This window comes from Phoca vitulina, unplaced genomic scaffold, assembly GCF_004348235.1.
Source record: "Phoca vitulina isolate PV1807 unplaced genomic scaffold, GSC_HSeal_1.0 scaffold12, whole genome shotgun sequence".
NCBI lineage: Eukaryota > Metazoa > Chordata > Mammalia > Carnivora > Phocidae > Phoca > Phoca vitulina.
The window spans coordinates 4,046,569-4,068,272 of record NW_022589715.1 but is presented as its reverse complement, the minus strand read 5'-3'; the positions used below and the strand labels follow the sequence as shown (position 1 = coordinate 4,068,272).

General features: G+C 36.2%; 1 protein-coding gene across 1 annotated transcript in view; it reads left to right on the top strand.

The window, feature by feature from the left end:
* STRN (striatin) overlaps nucleotides 1-19,918 on the top strand; it is a 93,213-nt gene extending 73,295 nt beyond the window's left edge. Inside the window, exons 11-18 of the mRNA XM_032410291.1 lie at nucleotides 2,884-3,059; nucleotides 4,902-4,949; nucleotides 5,753-5,874; nucleotides 8,935-9,102; nucleotides 10,548-10,688; nucleotides 15,345-15,449; nucleotides 16,585-16,671; nucleotides 16,777-19,918. Coding sequence (XP_032266182.1) covers nucleotides 2,884-3,059; nucleotides 4,902-4,949; nucleotides 5,753-5,874; nucleotides 8,935-9,102; nucleotides 10,548-10,688; nucleotides 15,345-15,449; nucleotides 16,585-16,671; nucleotides 16,777-16,946 — 1,017 coding nt within the window. The 3' untranslated portion in view covers nucleotides 16,947-19,918. The remainder of the gene's footprint in view (nucleotides 1-2,883; nucleotides 3,060-4,901; nucleotides 4,950-5,752; nucleotides 5,875-8,934; nucleotides 9,103-10,547; nucleotides 10,689-15,344; nucleotides 15,450-16,584; nucleotides 16,672-16,776) is intronic.
* Nucleotides 19,919-21,704: the final 1,786 nt, after the last annotated feature.

The window sequence follows — 21,704 nt, the reverse complement described above, 5'->3', positions numbered from 1 at the left end:
TCGTCTGTAGAAATAACTTCAGGCCTAGAGTGATATCTTCCCTCAGGGAGTATATTTTAATTTGCTTCTCTCAGATGTCTGTAGCCACTAGAAATCTGGATCATCTCATTCCATGTTCAATTTTTCAGGTAATCTAAACTGATCTACAGTCTCTGTAAGGGCTTGTATTCTTCTAGTTAACTCTTCTATCTAGAATGCAGCCCAGGGGTGCCTGGGTGGCTCAGTCGGATGGGTGTTTGCCTTCAGTTTGGGTCAGAATCCCAGGGAACTGGGATTGAACCCCGCATCAGGTTTCCTGCTCAGTGGGGAGCCTGCTTCTCCCTCTACTGCTCCCTCTGCTTGTCCTCTCTTCTCGCAAATAAATAAATAAATAAATAAAATCTTAAAAAAAAGAATGCAGCCCTTTGAACTCAAAACCCAGAGCAAGGAGGTTCACCAAGCCCCACTTTCTTGGTAGGCACTGGTTTGTATCTCCTTGCACTGCACAGCTGTCAGAAGCATAGCCTGACCTCTCAGCCATCCCTTCTGAAATCAGTAAACACCCTCTGGGAAAAAAAAGTCCAAATATCAGGCTTTTTAGACTTCTGTCTTCCCCTGGATTCTCGTCTGCTTTTTCTTCACTATTTTGCTGGTTCTTCATTTAAAAATTTTTAGCTCTGTTTTTCTACTTGTCCTCAAGTGCAGACTTGATCCTAATGATCTAGTCCATCATAGCTAGAAGAAGTTCCCATTAGATACTTTTGTTCTCTCTATACTAACCTCACAAAGATTTAGTCCAATAAGTTATGGAACTCAGTCATGTCTCTAGAGAAATGTCATTCTCCCTTTTTTTTACTATCTCTCAGTTGTTAAAAAAAAAAAAACAACTTAGTGTTATACCTGCATTTCTTAAAGTAGTCTCTAGTTCTTTTTTTTTTTTTTTAAAGATTTTATTTATTTATTTGAGAGGGAACACAAGTGGGGTGAAGGGCAGAGGGAGAAGCAGGCTCCATGCTGAGCAGGTAGCCTGATGCGGGACTCGATCCCAGGACTGTCTGGGATCAGACGCTTAACTGAGCCATCCACGCGCCCTGCAAGTAATTTCCAGTTCTAATTCACATACTAGTAGTCTCTTGCTGTGTGACAAATTGTACCAACACAGCTTAAAACAACCTTTGTTAGATCATAGTTTCTGGGGGTTAGCAGTCTGGGACAGCTCAGCTGTGTGGCTCTGGTCTCTCGGGTAGTTGTAGTCAAGATGTAGGCAAGAGTTGCAGTCTTGAATGAAGACTTGACTTGGGGAAGATCTGCTTCCAAGCTCATGCATGTGGTTGTTGGAAGGCCTTTGTTCCTTCCTGACTATTGGCTGGAGACTAGTTCCACACCACATGGGCCTCTCTGTGGGTTCCTCAGCAGGGCCGCTGGCTTCCCCCAGTGTGAGTGCCCTTGAAAAGAGAGTGAGCAAGAACACCCAGGATGCAAGGTTTTTGGTGTGTGTTACTGGTCACACAGAGCAACCCTATGATGTAGAAGGGGATTCACAAGGTGTAAATATGAGGAGGTGAGGCTGATTGGGAACCATCTTAGTGGCTGTCTACCACATTAAGACATTCAGAAGGAATGGAATTGTTCTTACATATGAAAATCTTTCAGCTCATTAATAAGAGCAGAGAAGAGTCAAAGTTAATTCCACTTCTCCCCCTGCCTCCCCCACAAGGATAACCAGCCCTAATTCTTATAGTAGTTCCTTGTATCCTGTATTTTGTCTCCTTACTGACCCAATTATGACATGCTCTATCCAAAGTTTTCTGCAAATTTTTAAACTTCTGGGTCCTAAGTTAGTTTATATTAAGAGTAGCCTCTGAAGCCAGACTGCTTGGGTTTGAATCCTGACGACTCCTCTTACTAGAGGGCAAGTCACTTAACTTTTTTCTTTATGCAAGTCACTTCTAACTATCTGTAAAGTGGGGATAATGTTAATTCCTTCATAGAGTTGTTGTGACAGTTAAGTGAGTTAATTAATGCATGTTAAGTTTTTTAAAAATGTACAAAATAATGAATAATGCGTATAATAGCAGCTATTGTTAGTATTGTGGCTGGTTTTTGTCATTGTAAATATGGTAATATTTCTCCAGTGTGTTAACAGTACTTGCCCCACTCTTGCTTAAACCTAGCATGATTATTAGCTGTGGAGTGTGAAAAGTTCATATGTGGTGCTAGTGTAAGGTTAAACATGAACCTCTTTGGTTTTCCCGTTAGTTGGAAATGAAAAAAAAAAAGCTGGAATATAGTTGGAATGAGAAAAAAAGTGCATTTTTTAGTTGCTGGGATGGAGTTTCTGTGGAGAAAAGCAACATGATGTGTTTTACAAGTGGAATCTATTGTTTTATGACATCTGATTATCTCTCTCAGTGTTAACATTTTATGTTTCCAGTTTATAAACCTTGTCGCCAATTTGATGAAAATTTAGCTCTTTGTAGGAAGTATTGAAAATCTCAGCAGTATGATCATATTCTATAATGTTAACAAGTTTAAAGGTAACTTAGTTTTTCAGCTCTTACCCCAAATTAGTTTCTGTACTATGATTTAGGTTGAAAATTACTTGTCTTTTGTTTTTTTTAGTCATCCTAGTGAAGATCTGTTTTATGTTAATATTCTTTCTATTGAATTATGTTACCTGTTTTCTTATTATAGCATTCATATTTCTTCAAAGAAAACCACTTTTGGTTGACATATTATTAATTTTGCCTATTGATTTGATTATTTACATTTAGAAATTAGATTGTTTTGAAAGTTGCAAAATGTGATGATTTAATGACAAATCAGCAAGAATTAATGTGGAAATATAATTTTTTTCCTGTCCTGAACTAAATGTATGGGTATCTTTCTTTTGTTTCTTTAAAGATAGCAAACAATAAAGATGCACTGAGGAAGACATGGAACCCTAAGTTTACATTACGAAGTCACTTTGATGGCATTCGAGCCCTTGCTTTCCACCCCATTGAGCCTGTTTTGATAACAGCATCAGAGGATCACACACTGAAAATGTGGAATTTGCAGAAAACAGCCCCAGCGAAAAAGTGAGAATATTCTACTTTAACTGTATTTGAGTATTTTAATTATCAGTTTTTCAGCAGAAAAATACTTAAATTATTTGCTATTAAATTTCTCAATTTATCAAGTATCCCTTTTAGTTCTTTCTTCTTTACCATGTCACATAATTAGAATTTTTCCCTTCATACTCACAATCTGATAGTAGGTTGGAAAACTGACACTGAGAGAGAAATGTATTATCTGATAGTTTCCCAGTGTTTCTGCATGCTATTTACAGTCCTTATACAGTGTTTTAAATGGTTGTCATATTTGCGGAGTCCCTTATCTATACCGAAGGTTTCTACTGTGGTTGTAAAGAGGTGCAGGCATGTTTAAAATCATCAAACCCCACCCCATCCCTGTCCTGTTGCTTATTAGGTTTGGATTTACCGTGTGGAAGGGAGGGAAGGCTGATTGAGAGGGGTGAGGGACCTCTCTTTGGTTTTGTCATTTGGCCTTGTCCCTTTAGGTACTTTCCATACCCACCAAAATGTGTAGATGGAAGGTACTATTGTTGCTGTCACTTAACTGCTAGTTCTTGCCTTGGCGCCTTGGTTCCTCTCTAAGCATGAACAGACACGAGTTGGTATAAACTCTTAACAGTCACCAAGCTAGTCTTAGCCCCACTTGGTGGGGTGCTTACTGGAGGTCCCTCTCCTTGTGTCCTTGAATCACGTGGCCCAGAACCCAGCATGGGCCCTTCTCCAGTGTCAGGCACTTCAGTTATTGGAAGAGTAGAAATGAACATGAACTGGAAGAGATTACAAAAGTTTTACTACTGATAGAGGATATCTATTGCCAAGTTTAAAAGAGATCAGTGACATTCCCACTGTGAGTCATACATGGACTAGATAAAATACTTGATTTATCAGTCTGCATCAGATAGCTCAACCAGATCTTGCTAAAACCAAGAGAATCCTCATATGGATCAGGTATCTTCAGCAAAGAAAAATTATTTCTTAGTTATAAATTGTGCCTTTTGTCTTTCTAGTTCTCTGGTCACCATGGGCATCTCTTTAGATCAGGGAATGTGAATGTCTCATATAGTCTTGACTAAAACTTACAGAAATATTGGAACAAGTATCTTGCTGGTGATAGCTTAGTAATAATACCTTCACATGTAATAACATGGCCTGTTTACCTTTGAGCTTGAGGAGAGAAATCATATGCCTATAAAAAAAAACTGTAATACAATATAAGAAATGGTAATTGACTTTAAATCCAGTTTAAATATTAGGCAGTGTAGACTATCTATACATTCAGTGTTCTGAATAATGAGTAAACTGATGACTTGGACAATTTTTACAAGTATCCTGAGGTCAGACATATTAGCCTTGATGGAAATGCAAAGAAATTCAAGTACCATTTATTGAAATCCTACGATATTCATGGTTCTGTCCTAGACTGTTTGACTTGTAGAATTTCATTTAATCCTGTATTTGGTGTTATCCCAATTTTTCTGTTTTATTTTAAATAGAGAGGAATCTGAAGTTCCAAAACAATAAATAATTTGCCTGGAGTTAGCCAGTTAATTGAACCCAGAAATGTATCTCCTCAAATCCCATGGTGTTCTCTGAGTTTGGCTCTCTCAAATAGTCAAATAGATACGACAATGCTAAGAGCGCTATAAGCAGGTATTGTTACTAAATAGGGATTTTGTTTCTTGAGGCCGCAAAAATACGTGATTGGGGTCAGGTAAGCTTTCTTAAGTGTCCTAGGCTGAGAACAGTATATTCATATCTAAAGGCAATTTTGTGGCATATATTCATTGATACTGTTTACTACTGGAACTTGGAGTGGTAAAAGTCCTCTCCCTCTCTCTGACTTAGGAGTACTTCTCTTGATGTGGAGCCTATCTATACATTCAGGGCTCATAAGTAAGTATGTGCTTTTTCTCTGTTATAGGTCAGCATCACTGTACATCAGCCTGATTAGAGTACTTTATTTTCTTTCACTTAAGTATTTGTGTTATATATTTTTTGTATTTAGTAGTGGTTTTGGGGAGGGGTTTTGGCTTTTTTTTTCTTTTTTGGTAAATGTAAAAAAGATAATACAGTGTTAAAAACAAGTTTATCACTACCATAGATCCTTGCTGAAATTAGATTTTATTTGGATGATGTTTAAGTGTTATATATCTCGTGCTTAAAGTAAGTTGATGCAGTAAGGTTTAGATATTAAAAATTGGGACTTTTTTTTCCTTAAAGATAATCTAGATAAAAATATGGAGAATTTTTAAATTATGACCACATATTGCATGCTTTTCATATTTCCAGGTAAGCTTAAGAAATATACTAATTCACTTGATTTAGCACAGAGATTGGCATATTTTTTATATAAAGTGTCAGATAGTGAATACTTTTTCAGCTTTGTAGGCCATGTATTTTCTGTTGTATATTCTTGTTTTTAGCTTAGTTTTATAACCCCTTAAAGAATGTAAAAACCATTCTTAGCTTGAGGACTGTATAAAAACAGACCACTGGCTGGATTTGGCCCACAGGCCATAGTTTACCAATCTCTGGTTTAGCAGAAGAAGAAAAATGAGCAGTGCTTTTATACTATTTTTATTCATCGTAGAAAGCAGAAAAATAGAAAGCCATATGAATAATTAAGCATTCTTATTTCTAACGAGTCCTATTATCAGACTGATTTTTGGGAATAGAAATTGATTTTTATCTCTCAGAGGTCCAGTGCTTTGTGTGGTAATGAGCAGCAATGGTGAGCAGTGTTACAGTGGTGGTACTGACGGACTGATCCAGGGCTGGAATACCACCAACCCCAACATCGATCCCTATGACTCCTATGGTAGGTGTTTCCCTGAAGATACGAAAGAATAAATTGTTTTCTTTTTACACATTTTACATAGCATATATAAGGATAAAATGAGATTTTTAAAAAAGTAAATTGGTAATAGGGAATAAGGTCTTTATTTTGTTAAAAAGGACTCTTGTATTTAGGAAATAATTTGATATATATATGCTAGCAAAAAGAAAAGAATGTGTTATTCCTGAAAAAACAGTTCCTGCCCCCCCCCCCCCCCCAAAGTTCTATTGATTGGAAATGCTGGCCTGATTAACAACTTTTTTCTTCATTTTAGGCATCTGTACATTACTTGATACATTATTACTAATCTGTAATCATGTTTCATTACTGTTACTACATATTCATTACTATTCTTGACAAACAACTGAAGGAAAATGAATGTTCATTTATTATTGGAGTGTGTAGAGGCTAATGATTTTTTAAACTCTATGACACCAGAATACTTGAAAGGCCTTAAAAATTAAGAAGTGCCCTTTTAGTCTTGGGAATAGTACAATGAAACATAAATCCACATTATAATCTATCACTAGATGTTACCATAAATTCTCTTGCAAAACTATTGAGGAATTAACTATTTTGGTTTCCTCTTACGTTCTTTCTTAAATTCTAGAATGGTGTGGAGTGTCATATTTGTCCTAAAACCACATTTATTTTCATTTTCACTTTAGATTAATTTTATTACAAACCTAAGTAAAGATAAGAAAATCAATGAACAAAAATTTTTCCCAACATTTATTTAATAAGCATTTAACATATATTTTGTGAAAGGTAAACCCTCTCCATGTTTTTCCTTACTTCCTTTCTCTCTCTATCAAGAGGATCAGTTGTCTTCATTCTGTCTCAAGCCAACCAACCCTTCCCCTTTTGCTCTTGACCTCATTCTCTCGTTTCTTTTGAGATTGCATTTGATTCTCTCTCACTCTTGCTCTTTCTCATTCTTATGTTAAACCTTGCCCTCTTTTCTCCCTTTCCATCCCCTCAGCATGTAAGTAAATATAGGTAACTCCGATCCTGAGCAAGGGAAAGCCTTTTCTTGACTCCATTTTCCTTTCTAGTGTCTGTTTAGTCTCTCTTTCCTTTACCATCTGTGTCTCTTTGGTGGTAATGACTAGAAAACACAGTCAGGAGTTACTAATTCCGTGTCCTTTTCCTGTGCATCATCCATCTGCATTCTGTCTTCTGGCTATCCCACTTAAATATAACGAGATTGTCAGTGACTACCCAGTTGGCTGATCCAAGGGGTATTTTACAGTCCTTGTTTTACTAGATGTATTGGCTCTCTGAAACTGTAGACCACTCCATCCTTTTTGAAATTTGTCTGCTATTGGCTTTTTCGACACTTAAGTCTGTGACAATTTCTGTTTCCTAGCCTTCATGAACTTTTATTTTTCCCACCTTAGATATTGGCATTTATCAAGGTCCAGACCCTATTCATTCTTTGCTTTGTACACATATTTTTTTGTAAACTGAATCTACTTCTGTGGTTTTACATGCTGTTGACTCATAAATCTCTTCTTTAAGCCTACAGAACATTTCAAAGTGGCCATCTCATTGCCCATAAATCCGCATAAGTTTTGTGTTTCTTCTCCCATATATTCTTTATTAGATGGTGGCACCACCAAAATTACCCAAACTAGAAACCTAAGAGTTATCCTTGTTGCCTTGTTCTGTTTACTATCCACACCTTATTAATTACCTAGTCTTTTTGATATTACCCCCTAACTCTTTCTTGAATTTACCCCTTCTGCTTTGCCCCTTTTACCATGGCCCTCTCTTGGGTCTACATCATCACTCTCCCAGTCTACTGAAGCAGTCCCTCTGCCTTCGTCTTCATTCTCTCCAATCTGTCTTCTACACTACAGTGAAGGTTACCTTACTAAATACGTACTTCACCCAGCTGCTCCTGGAAAACCCTTCAGTGGTTCATTTTGCCTTCGGAATAATTTCCAAGTACCTTAATATGTTGTAGAAATCCCACCTTAGACTAGCTACCCTCCTCCTCTCCTCTACTTCCTGCCTCAAACTTCACACTTGGATAAGGCTGAATAAGCTCATAAATTCCCTGACATGTCATGCTTTCTGTCTTGTGCCAGCGGTGGCTTCCCTCTAGTGTTTGGCCGCCACCTGTATGCTTCAGGTGTCATCTCTCGGGGAGGCTTCACTCACCCACTTACCCTCCATGGAAACTGGTGTCTCTGTCACCATCATTATACTTACCACAATGTCTTTTGAGACCAGGATAGTATTGTGTCTTAATTATCTGGCTGGCGCCAGCACCTAGCATAGTCCCTGACACATTGTGTCTCCAATAAATATTTTATGGTATGACAGAGAGAAGGTAGAGGACAGATAACATTATTGGCATTTTAAACTCAACACGTGTGAGCCATCTTGAGAGTACTGCTTCATAGAGTCTCTGCGCGGAGGAATAAGGAAAGTTTCCAGTTTGACTTGTATTATGAAATGGTGCTGCTGAGTGATCCCCCTTCCTCTTTCCTCCCTCCCTTTCATGCACATCATTCACATGTCAGTTATTGCTGTTGCAGGGTTTGGGGGTTCCTCTAGGTCTCCGTTCCTGTCCACTCGGAATAGCAGAGGCCCGTTGCTCCTGGGAATAAGGGGTCCAGGGGGAGAAGTGGCCCGAAGGAGCCAGGGGAGGAAGGGATCTCTGTTCACTTCCTCAGGGAAGAGTTGTGGCTTCTCTGAAGGTGGATAAAATTCAAATGATGTGTGTTAACATGCTTTTTAAAAAAATCTAGACAAGTGGAAAGAAAAAAGGGAGGGGAGAGGGAAATACCTCATTTTCTTAAGGAGAGAAATATATACTTAAAAATTTTAATTTATAAACTCTAGACTCTACATTTGCATATTTCCAGGCCTCTTTTTAGTTATTGCAGCATTTCAGAAAAATAACAGAAACTAGGAAGCATGTTTTATACTGTTCTCAGGTGCTTTTGTCTGTATATTTAGTTTCTCTGGGATCTAAGTACCATTAGGATTTGTTTATTTTCTCTTGATTTTGCATTCTTGCTGTTTGTATAGATCCTTCTGTGTTAAGAGGCCCTCTCCTCGGCCACACGGATGCCGTCTGGGGCTTGGCTTACAGTGCAGCCCATCAGCGCTTGTTGTCGTGCTCAGCAGACGGCACTCTCCGTTTATGGAATACGACTGAGGTTGCTCCAGCCCTAAGTGTATTTAACGATAATCAAGGTACAGACTTTTTAAAAGTTACTCTAATGAATCTTTTATAAGATGTCTTATTGTAACAACAAGCAAATGAATAAGTAAACGATTCTACAAACTGTTAGTTTAAATTTAATCTGAAGGGGTGTTTTTAAGCAATGGAAGTATATTTGCTTGAATTTCCAGCTTAATGATTTTTAAAAGCACAGTATTTGGTGAAAGAGCACACGTTAAAATGTTTTTTCAAAATCGAGATATAATTTATATACAGTAAAAACCAGGTATTAAGGATACGTTCCGTTGAGTTTGACAAATACGTAACTTTTGCACCTATCAAGATCTAGAACATTTCTTTCACCTCTTCAAAGTTTCTTTGTGTCCTTCCCAGTATTTCATTAAATCAGTGTATGTGTTTATTTATCTCTTGATGGACATGTGGGTTGTTTTCAGTTTTTGACTATTATGATCAAAGCTGCTGTGAACATTCATGTATTTTTTATGAGCTAATAAAGAGCTAGAAGTAGAGTTGCTGGGCGTTAGAAGTGGTATTGTGTATTTAACTTTATGTGAAATTGCCAAGCTTTTCCAAAGTGGTTGTGCCATTTTACACCACTGACAGCAATGTATGAGAATTCCAGTTGCTTTACATCCTTAATTATTAACACCTGGTGTTGTCAGTCTGTTTAGTTTTAGCCATGCTGGCGGGTTTGTAGCAGTGTTTCATTGTGGTTTTAATTTGCATTAGTTTGGTGGCTAATTATTTTGAGCACTTTTTGTCTGTGCTCATTAGCCAGTAATCTGTCTTCTTCCGTAAGATACACATTTTTGAACTGTTTGCTTACTTTAGATTTTGAGCCAAATCAAAAGATAAGATTATATTCATACGTATCGTTCTATTCTGTTTATAAATACACTCCAAGTTTAACCAAGTTTTACCCTATTCTAGATGATAGATAAAAATACCTTCTTTATTTTTGAGCTGTCATAACTTGTGTCTGGGTTTTGATGAGTTGCCTGCATCTATATTTGTATGACTCTACATACAATAATAATAATTTGAAATTTTACTTTTTTAATTCCATATTTTTGATGAATTAAAATTCCTAGTAAGAGATGGGCTTTTAAAGTAAAGAATTCCCACCATGCCAGTTTAAGCCTCCGGTTAGGTGGAAGCAACAAAACTTATAGTCCATACATGTTTTCCATTTATTTTCTGAGTAAAGGCCTGCATTCTATGAATATTTTAGCTGAGTAACAGGTAGAAGACTTGCTGAACAGGTAAGAATAACAAAATAAGGGCTAAAAGTAACAAATAATGTCCATTGAATGGCTATGAGTTAATTTTTATTCTAATGTTGAGTCTTCTTTAATTCTTAAGGAAATCTTGTGACTGTTTGTTTTGCTATTTTATGAGGACATTTTCAAGTAGACCCTCTAATCACCATTCTCTGACTATGTTCTGACTCTCTTAGAATTGGGAATCCCTGCCTCTGTGGATCTAGTGAGCAGTGACCCAAGCCATATGGTAGCATCATTCAGCAAAGGATATACAAGCATCTTTAACATGGAAACGCAACAGCGCATTCTCACTTTAGAATCCAACCTAGATTCAAGTATGTATACCAACTTTAAATAGTCTTTGTTTGGATCAAATTTTGAAGCTTTATCAAAATTATAACTACCAGAGTCAGCTACAAAAAATACTTGTTTTTTTTTTTTTTTTTTTTAAGATTTTATTTATTTATTTGTCAGAGAGACAGAACACAAGCAGGGGGAGAGGCAGGCAGAGGGAGAAGCAGGCTCCCCTCCGAGCAAGGAGCCCGATGTGGGACTCGATCCCAGGACCCTGGGATCATGACCTGAGCCGAAGGCAGCCGCTTAACCGACTGAGCCACCCAGGCGTCCCCAAAAAATACTTGTTATTATAAAGAGTTCTGCCTTTTAAATCACAGAACACAGTGACTTAGAAGGATATAATGACTTACGATTGATTTTTAAGACTTTGGGTTAAGTTTATGCACATTTATAACTATACTGTTTGGAATATCATTTGACTTCCAAAGAGGAGTCAAATTTTATTTTATACCAACTGATTAGTTTTCAATTCTATTTGAACACAATAATATTTATTCTGAATATAAAATCTTTTTCATTTCTCATGATTTCATTTTTAAAACAGTTTTGTATTAATAATGTAATTTGACACAGCCTATTAGAACTTAATTTTGCATTAATAATGTAATTTGGCACAGCCTGATGAGAATGTAGATCAAGTTGTGCCTCTCAGAATCTCAGATATGAAGCTTCTTATTGGATACAGAAAGTCAGGAAATAATTTCTCAGATTGTGAAGAAGATAACTACAGAATTTTAGTGGTTTTGGCTTTTTAACCATTGCTTTCTATCTTTAGGCTTCATCCAGACAGTGATAGTTTAGGATGCAGTTGATAAAGAAAACTGTGTATACTTATACTATTTGTTTTAGTCTGAGAACTTGCTTTAAAAAGACTTACCCCGGCGTGCATGTATGCATCTGTGTGTCTGTGTGTGTCTTTCTGTGTGTCTTTCTCTCTCTCTCTCCTTCGTAGAGGGAAGCCTCTACTCATTTTCTCTTAAAAAATTCCCTCATTCCATTTTGGCTTTCTTCATTTTCTCTTCCCAGTCTGTTGTTCTTTGTTCTTTTCTGAGGTCCTGTGAGAATTGTTTGGGAAGTAGACATGAAGAGAGTTTTGAACTATTTGGATATAAAAGAGAGAGGCAAAAAAATAACTGAGATTATGGAATAGAAAAAAATTCTTTTTGTGCCAAGAAACATAGGCTCTCAGTAAACTTAAACTCATTTTTAAATATATGACCTAAAGCTTACAGTAGTAAAATATAGAAAACAATATAAAACTAAGAAAGATGTGAACATTTTTGGAATTACCTTCAGATTTTGTGGTCAATTCTTTGAATGTCCTGAGTGCTAAATATTGATTTTTAATGACTGCTCTAAATTAATAAGATGTCAAGTCTGGCAATCCCATTTTTTTTTCCTTAAGTGTGTCAACTTTTTACCTGATACTGGAAGCATTTTCTGAAGAAAACTGCCAAAAATGTTTTGAACAAAGGCAGCATTATTGGAATAAGTGAGAATTATTTTGAATTATAATAATATGTACTGACCTTTCCTAAATTATCAGTTTTATTACTTTAGAGTTGTGTAATACAGTCTTTTTATTCCTTTCTACCATGACTACCCCTACCTGTTTATATTTGACTACATTCTTCTTTTCTGGAATTTAGCAGATGTTTTTTTAAATTAAAGTTCTGACCAGCCCGGCTAGCTCAGTCGGTAGAGCATGAGACTCTTAAAGTTCTGACCAAAAACACGTTTCAAGGTGAAAGTAAATTGGGGGTGCCTGGGTGGCTCAGTTGGTTAAGTGTCTGCCTTTGGCTCAGGTCATGATCCCGGGGTCTTGGGATTGAGTCCCACGTTGGGCTCCTTGCTCAGCGGGAAGCCTGCTTCTTCCTCTGCTTGCCACTCTCCCTGCTTGTGCTCTCCCTCTCTCTTTCTCCCACAAATAAAATCTTAAAAAAAAAAAAAAAGAATTTAAGAGGATAAAGGATTTTTGTTTTAAAAATCAGAATAAACTTTAATGTCAATGGTGATTTGACCGAAAAAGTCAAAGGTAGTTGAAGCAGGTAATTGAGTACTTGTCGATCCAGTGAAAAGTAAATCATTTCTAAGTTGCAAGCTGAATATGAATACTTGGAAGATTTAGATTCATTGTTAGAATGGTGGTTGGTAGGCCTTCAATTGATTTCTAGTGTTCTTTGCATTTTGCTTACTTGTCTGATTTACCATTAAGTGGAGAACTTCCTTGAAAGTATTACTGTATAAAAACTCTTTTGCCTGCTTCCATTTGATTTCTATCATAATTATTTCCTGGATCTCAACACAATTGAAGCTATTCTCAGAAACCTCTCTCTCAGAATACATGAGATATTTTACTTGAAGTATTTCTTTTCTGTTGTTACTTTCCTGCTAGATCCTACAGAGGATATTGTTCATGGTGTTTTATCTCCAGAGGGGGAAAAAAAATCTGTATGCTGAGTTTTGAAACTAAATTCTTTGCTTAGGACCATTTAAATCAAGTATAACTGACCCAGAGCTTACTTCACATGGTCAAGTGACTTTTTGTTTTATTCTTAGATAACACGCTGGGTGGTCCCTTGCCCTTAACACTGGAAAAAGACTATCTTCAGTTTTTAAGATGTCATATTTTTAGGAACCACAAGAAAATCTAATAGAGTACACTAATGTTACAGCTATTTTTACCTATATTTACATTTTCTGTTTGAATTTAAATTCATAATAACTATTCTGAGATTAGAAAAAATTTTAACTCTTTTTTGAAATAATTTTAAATGTGCAGAAAGTTTCAAAAATAGTACAAAAACTAGCTACCCTTCACCCAGATTCACCATTTTTTAGCATTTGCCACATTTGTGACATTTGCTTTATCACTGTATATGTGTATAATTTTAAATTCTGAACCACGTAAAGAGACATCATAGCCTTATACCCCTAGATCCTTTAGCATGTAATTCCTAAGAACAAGGACATTCTCTGACATGGCATATTATCAAAATCAGGAAATTTAACAGTGACACTATGCTGTTGTCTAAGTTATTGTTTATATTCAAACTTGCCAGATGTCCCAGTAATGGACTTTATAAGAAGAGCATCCTTTCCTCTCCCTGGACCATAACATGATTTTTTTTTAACTTTGACATATCTTAAGTTAGTATTACCTTTATATATATATAGATTTTTTTCCTTTAAAAGAAAAATAAAGTGTCTTAACAAAACTCACTAATTAAAAGGCTTTTAATGATTGACTTCCTTTTGATAAAAGACTTTTAGAATTACTTCTGATAGTTTAGGTACCATTTTTGGCAGCTTTGTGATTTGCATGAACCATCTCGTTAGGATAGAGGTTGGTACTGGCTTTGTCACATGATTTTGAGGGAGTCACAATTTTTTCTAGACCTTGGTTCATGCACTGTGGTATGGACCTAATGACATGTGGCCTGCCTGTCTCATTGTGCATATAATTGAAATTCTTTGAAAGTTACTATATAGTGCACATAATAGGATGCTGACTATTTTAAGATTCCAAACATGGTAGACTGTCAAATGAGGATCGTTTCTATTTTAAAGATTTTATTTCTTTATTTTAGAGAGAGAGAGAGAGAGCATGCACGCGCATGTGTGTGTGCAAGTTGGGGGGGAGGGGCAGAGGGAGGAGGAGAGAGAGAATCTCAAGCAGACTCCTTGCTGAGCACTGAGCCTGACACGGGGCTTGATCTCACGACCCTGAGATCATGACCTGAGCCAAAATCAAGAGTCGGATACTTAACCAACTGAGCCACCCATGTGGCCCGATGACCATTTCTGTTATGATGAGGAAGAGATTAAAGAGCTCAGAAGCTCCCTTTGTCATATTTGTCTTGAGGTGATAAACATGTGACAAAGAGCTCTGTATCTAGAAAGAGTGGAGATTTAAATTTAGGTATCACTGTGAATTGAGTAAGACTGTTGAATCACAGACCTGTACCTCTGAAACAAATAATACATTATATGTTAAAAAAAAAAAAAGAAGAAGATAGCAGGAAGGGAAGAATGAAGGGGGGAAATCGGAGGGGGAGATGAACCATGAGAGGCTATGGATTCTGAGAAACAAACTGAGAGTTCTAGAGGGGAGGGGGTGGGGGGATGGGGTAGCCTGTTGATGGGTATTAAAGAGGGCACGTACTGAATGGAGCACTGGGTGTTATACTCAAACAACGCATCATGGAACACTACATCAAAAACTAATGATGTAATGTATGGTGATTAACATAACATAATAATAAAAAATAAATTTAGGTATCGTCTACATGTAAATAATGATGGAACTTTATTAAAGCAGCAGAAGTATCGCAAGTCATCAGAGAATGAGAAATGTTAGTGACCCTAGGCTAAGCCTTGGGAGGCACCCATTGATTTTAGGTGGAAAAGAAAATTCTCATTTGTACGTACCTCTAGATTTGTCAGTATGGTATTGCTCAGCAGTTCTTCTTTCCTAACATTGAAATTATGAATAGTCACATAATAAATGAACTAAAGACAAATTAAAGTCACATCATTTACTCTTTTAGTCTCTTAGGTGAGTATTCAGTTCTCTTGTGTGAAGAAATAGTAGCTTTGACTAACTTATTGCTCTTTTTTTTTCTTTTTTGCAGCCAACTCTTCCTGCCAAATAAATAGAGTCATCAGCCATCCCACTCTTCCCATCAGCATCACTGCTCATGAAGACAGGCACATCAAATTCTATGATAACAATACAGGTAAGTGTTTATTACAAAGTGATCAGTGATAAAGCAAAAAAATCCCCCCAAACCAAAAAAAAAAAACAACCCACAAACAAACGCCACCATAAGTATCCTGATTTGGGTGTTTCTTAGTGGTAATATAGTCCAGGAGTAGGCATGAAAACAGATACTCTCCCAGCTCAGTTTCTGTTCATTCTGTATAGATCTGCTAAGAACTAGTCTTCATGGTAGCATATAGAATCATCTTGGTTTATTTAATACTAGTAGATACTAGCCAAGGTTATGACTACGGACACAATGAAAAGGTCATTCAAATAGCAATAAAACTGATCTCTTGCTGTGAATATATTGGGGAAAAGTAGAAACATGTTGGAAGTAGAGACATATAATCATTATATTTTGTTTAAAATTGTTCAGTGTTTGAATAGCCTTAGTGTTAGAGATGGAAACCCTGAGTCATTTGGTTTACTTGAGTCAATTTTTCATGGACTACTCTTTTCTGTATTATAATATTGACTGTCTGGTCCTGATTGATTTGAATTAGGATATGTGGGCTTTCCCATTTTTTTATTGAATTGCATTTCACTAAAGGAAAATCCTGAGGAGCTGTGTTGGGAGAAAAACACTCCATATTAGCAGCCATATTTACCTGAGTATCTGCTATTGATTTTTGCTGACTTTGCTTAGCTGTGAGTGATGAGTAATTTAATATTTTAATCCCTTTCTATGTGTTGTTTCCACCAAAATTGTGGCCAGGTTTTCTCTCCGTTCCTTTGTCTTTGTCTCAGTCTCTTCTGTTCTCACAACCCATATAATTTGCCTATAGCTAAAGGATACAAAGTAGCTGATTAATAATGTCTGAGTCTTAGTTAATGAACATGACTTAAAAGAATATTTGTGTAGAAATGACTGACTTTTATGTTGTTATTTGAAAGACAAAAATATAATCTGAAATTTGAGCTTTTGTTTTTCATCATTACCGTGGCTGGAATGGGGAGGGAGACACATTGTTTAGCTGTTACGGGAAAAGCTATTGAGGCAGTAGGTCCACAGAGAGGGGTGACTGGAGAAATCATGTAACAAGGGAGCTGGCGTGTGATCAGGGTGAGGAAGGCCATTAATAAAAAGCAACAATCTCTTTTTTCCAAAGGCAAACTCATCCACTCCATGGTAGCCCACCTAGAAGCTGTTACAAGTCTAGCAGTTGATCCTAATGGCTTGTACTTGATGTCTGGGAGTAAGTACCTCAACTATGGATTATTTATTTATCCTTATTAGTTTCATGTTAATGTAATGTTTCCTTTCAATTTCTTTTCTTTTTTTTCCTTTTCTTTTGATGCAGGTCATGACTGTTCAATACGTTTATGGAACCTAGAAAGTAAAACGTGTATCCAAGAGTTTACAGCTCATCGGAAAAAGTTTGAAGAATCCATTCATGATGTAGCTTTCCACCCATCCAAATGCTATATAGCCAGTGCTGGGGCTGATGCCCTGGCTAAAGTCTTTGTATGACACAATGCATCATCTTCACCTTCTAGCTCTTTATAAATAATCAACTGCACAAAAGAGATACAGAAGACCAGGGCAAGAATCAGCCTATCCTGCCCTTTTGTTCTGCTGAAGGAGCACAGAGAACATTTGTTAAAGTATAGTTTTGCAATTCGTATACTGTTTTCTAAAACTAAGGTTTGTTCAGGTTGCTGCAAGCTCAGCTGAATCTGTGAGCCTGAAAACTGTTTCAAATTTTCCCCCAAATAGGAGCTTTTATTTCTGAGGTTGTTCTAATTCGCTAGGCAGGCCTGAGCGAACATAAGTTTGGCTTGTCCCTGTTGAGTAAATAGGGCATGCTATAAGGGATAATTAAAAAGCTTGATGACTGGGAATGAGTAGAGGAAGAACAGAAATTTAGACCTAGTTCTCCCCTGAGAAATATTGTTAAACACATTAGGTAGTCAAAACAGTAATCTTGACCACATCTGCTGTACTAGCCCCTATGTGCATAATGACCAGACAGTGTTCAAATGAGTTTTAATTTAGCTCTCCTTTCATCTGTGCACATAAAGCACCTGGCAAAGCGTTTTACCTATTAAGGGGGGAAAAAAAGGAAATGCAATAATATGTTAAATATATTATTATTCAGAAATACTAAACAAATATTTAGTTTGTAAGCAGATTTCTATATTGTATTACATTTTTGAAAATAGATTTGGTACCATTGTAAAGTTTAGCTGTCAAAAAGAGTCACCATTATGAATAGTTGATAGAGTCTGCTTTTACTAAAGGATTTAACTTATTCAGGTTTGAGATTCTGTTTATTTTTAAGGGCAAGCAGGGCATATCTTTATAATAATTTCTGTTAATTTTAAAAATTCACTTTATTCATGTGATATTTATAGTATCAGAGTGGTTATCTCATATCAATGAAATCTTACCTTTCAGTGGTTTGAAAAGACGGAAGTTATCTGTGAGTACTCATTTGTCACAACCCACATACCATGCTTCAGATGACCTCTTGTTCTTTCTTTGTCTCTCACATTCAAATTATCTGACATCTACCAAAACAGTTTATAATTATTATGTTTTAACAGCCCAAAGGGTTTGGTTAATGTCAGGTACCTGCTTTTGCAGTAAAGCCAACTATTTTGTACCCCAGAAGTCCTCCATTAATATATCCAAGAATGGGAGCCCCCTGGAAATCTGGATGGAAGAGTTCAGTGCATAACCTTGGCTAAAGAGTTCTCTTTCTCTTTCCCTGCCCCTACCCCTCCTCCATTCTTTAATTGGAATACACAGCATGTTTTAATAGACAGTGTATCAATATCGTTTCTGGGGAAAACTGTCATAAAGGACCAGGCTTCCCTGAGCTCACCTAGCCTGTGACCCACATGTGGCCAGCTCTTGGTATTCCCATGACCCCACTCTTTGGACCTAATGTATAGACCTCATCCCTACAACTGTCTCACCTGTCTTCACACTCTCTTGTTTGCCCCAAATGTCAGAGACCAATGTAGAAATTAGAAATAAATTACTAATGCCCAACGTTTCAGCAAAATGTATGTATGATAGTTCTCAGATTTTAAAAATACATATCCACAAATATTTTAATCTTTTAATAAAATTACTACATTCCTCTCCCCACATAGTCCATTGTCATAACAATGACACCTCTGATGATATGTATATCTACTCCTTGAAAACGTATTCTGGTGGTGATATGGATAGTAATTGACAATTTTTCTTTAAAATTTCTGTTTCCTGCCTCTCGAGTTCTGAAGTATACAGGCAGATTTTCTTTAAAGATGTGTGCTCGGTTTGCCTGATTGATAGACAGATATGCTTTAATATTTTGACTCAGCTACCTTTTCATTTCATCTGTGCTTTGGTTAACAGTGGGCTCAAGGGACTCCTTTGTATAATCAAATGAATTGACCTGGACTTGAGCTACCAGGTGAACATTTATATTATTCCCATGCAGATACAGAATTCCACATTTTGTTTGGTGCATTCCTCTTTTGGTTCTTCAATTAGTGAAAAAATGGTGTTGCTGACCTAACATTTATAGAGGGATACTGGAAAATTCCAGTCAGGTGCCCTTACTTGGCATATTTATGACAGATTAAGCTATTGTTCTACCAGTTACTGCTTTAATTACCTCTCAAGGTCTTCAGTGCCTGCTTTACTTATGCCACTGAAATTGTCAAAACCAAGACATTCTCTTCCCCTGCATTTTATACCTCATGGTTGAAATTTTTCTGTTAGTGAGTGGAAAATGACCATGAGAAAGGTAGACTGTAGTGCAAATGTTGGAACTGTTGAAAGTTCTTTAGCAAGCCAGTGCGTGCCATTGGAAACTGTACACAGAAACAGAGATTTTTCTCCACTAGCACTGTGTGATCTCAGCCCAGAAATGAGCCAAAGCTGTCTTCCAACCAGATAGAAGCATAGACATGTGTCTGATTTCCCCCCCCAGCCTACAGAAAATTTAATGAACATCCACAATATGAACAAATTCAAGATTCAAACAGTCATTGAAATGCTTTCATAGTGCTTGGTTTGTAAATATTTTGGATGAAATATATTGGGATAGTATGAAAATCAGCAGGAGATGTGGGTCCCCTGCCCTATTTTCATATGCTGTGGATACATCTCTGGGAGCTTGCAGCACCCTTCTCAAAACCCAGATGTCATATGGAGCTCATTTGCTACTCGAACCCTAGACAGATATTTAACATAAGTGATATAATGACCTTCAGTATTTTTCTATTGAACAAGTTTAGCAATTTTTGCCATTAAACAGATAATTAGTTATGCAAAGTATTTAGCTTTTATAATCATTTTAGTTATGACTAAAAGGGGGGAAATTATGCTGCATCACTGATAATGAACTTTGTGAAAAATTTTTTGTTTATCTGACTTTCATTCCTTCAGTATTCTTGCTATAAATTTCTTTTGGAGATAATGATAAAGATTTATTTGAAAATGTCTAAAATGTATGTATATTTTATAAATATATATTATATATATTGTAAGAATATATATAATATATATAGACTATATATATATACATATATATGTATGTGTGTGTGTGTGTGTATATATATATATATATATATATATAAACCATAGGTGCATTTTACTGTTTTGTATTTTTGTTTTTAGAGGTAGTGTACACCGCAGGTAATGATGAGTATGATGAGTGTTGTGCTGTTTGCTTTTGCAGTATAATATATAGTTCTAAATGTTTAAATTACTGTATATATTATATTCATTAGAGGCTAGCATGCTTGTTTTAAAGACTGTCATTCTAGTTTATTAAAATCTGAATGTAAGAAAACCTGGCTATTCAAATGTGAATTGAAAAATATTCCATTCTCAGTACTGAACTATTTCCATTGAACATTCAGGATTTTTAACAAAACAGATACCATCAAGAAGGCAATAGCTAGAGAATGAGAGGTGCCTTTAAAATAAAATACAAATGCAGCCTTACAGTGAGGATGAGGATTGAGTTGGGGGGTTGGGGGGTGGGGGCTATGAGAGAGAGAGAGAGAGTGTGTGTGTGTGTGTGTGTGTGTTTGCTTGCCAATCTGTGACGGTCCTGATTTGTGACCATCAATGTCTTCAATGTATCTGCTCAACTTCTAGGATTTCAGGGGACATTTCATGCGTTGTCTTTGTGCTCTTCTGAGCACCACATGTATTTCCAAGGATTTTGAATGTGAATTCCTAGAAATTTCAATAGAGAGGAAAAATAACTATTCTTTCACTATAGTCAAGTTCAGGTAAAAGGAGAAATTATTGGTTCACCAAAATGATGGGCTCTCTTAAATGTTGGCTAAGTAAATTAATTTTTTAAAAATGTGATTTTTAAAGGCCCTCTTTTTTAGGACTTCATATATTTCCCTCCTACACAAGAGCATGTCATGAAATTCTTATGTGATGAAGATTCAACTAGTAAAAATTATTTTTAGATTAAACACCTGAACTAGTTAAAATACCACCTAAGAATAGTGTTTAAATGACATCTTTCATATCTACCTCTTTGTCATTGCTGCCATTTTAACTAAAGCAAATCTTTGACATCTGAAAATGATGATTGGATGCAATTTAAAAATCTATGTTGGTGCTTTTCTCAGGCTTTGTCATTTAAGTTATATTGAACTAAGATGTCACAAATCAGATTGAAAGACTTAAGAGTTTCGGTTTTCTTTTGAAAGAACTGCTTAAAATTTATCATCAAGGTTGATAGTGAGTGGATATAGTTAATCTCTGGTTAGTATATGTCTGTGATATTTTCAGCCAAGAGCCAAACTGTTACTGAATTTACATGGAAAAAGAGCTCTAAGTACAGTTTTTTTCAGCTTACTTTATTCTTTGACTATTTCAAGGCTATTAAGTACATAATCATTACTTTTATTTACTTAGAAGTTGCCTTTGTTACTATGTTATTTGTGTAGTTATTTATATAATTGTAGTACTTTGTGTTTGACACTGGGATTCAGGTTGTACAAAAGTAGTAGCTGAAAAAAATTATATGTATATTTTTGTGAAATGTATCAATTCCAGAAGTTTCTTTTAAGGGAAGGTCCAGAAAACATGTCCATCTTTAAAAACAAAGGCCAGGCCATTGGTAAATGATTTTAATCATTTTTACTTTCAGCACTGAAAGTTTTTTAATTGGCCATATCCATCATCCAGCTGGACCTCCATGTCAGTGTCAGGGACACCAGATTGACAAAGTATTTACCGGATTGCATCAGTTTTGTTTTT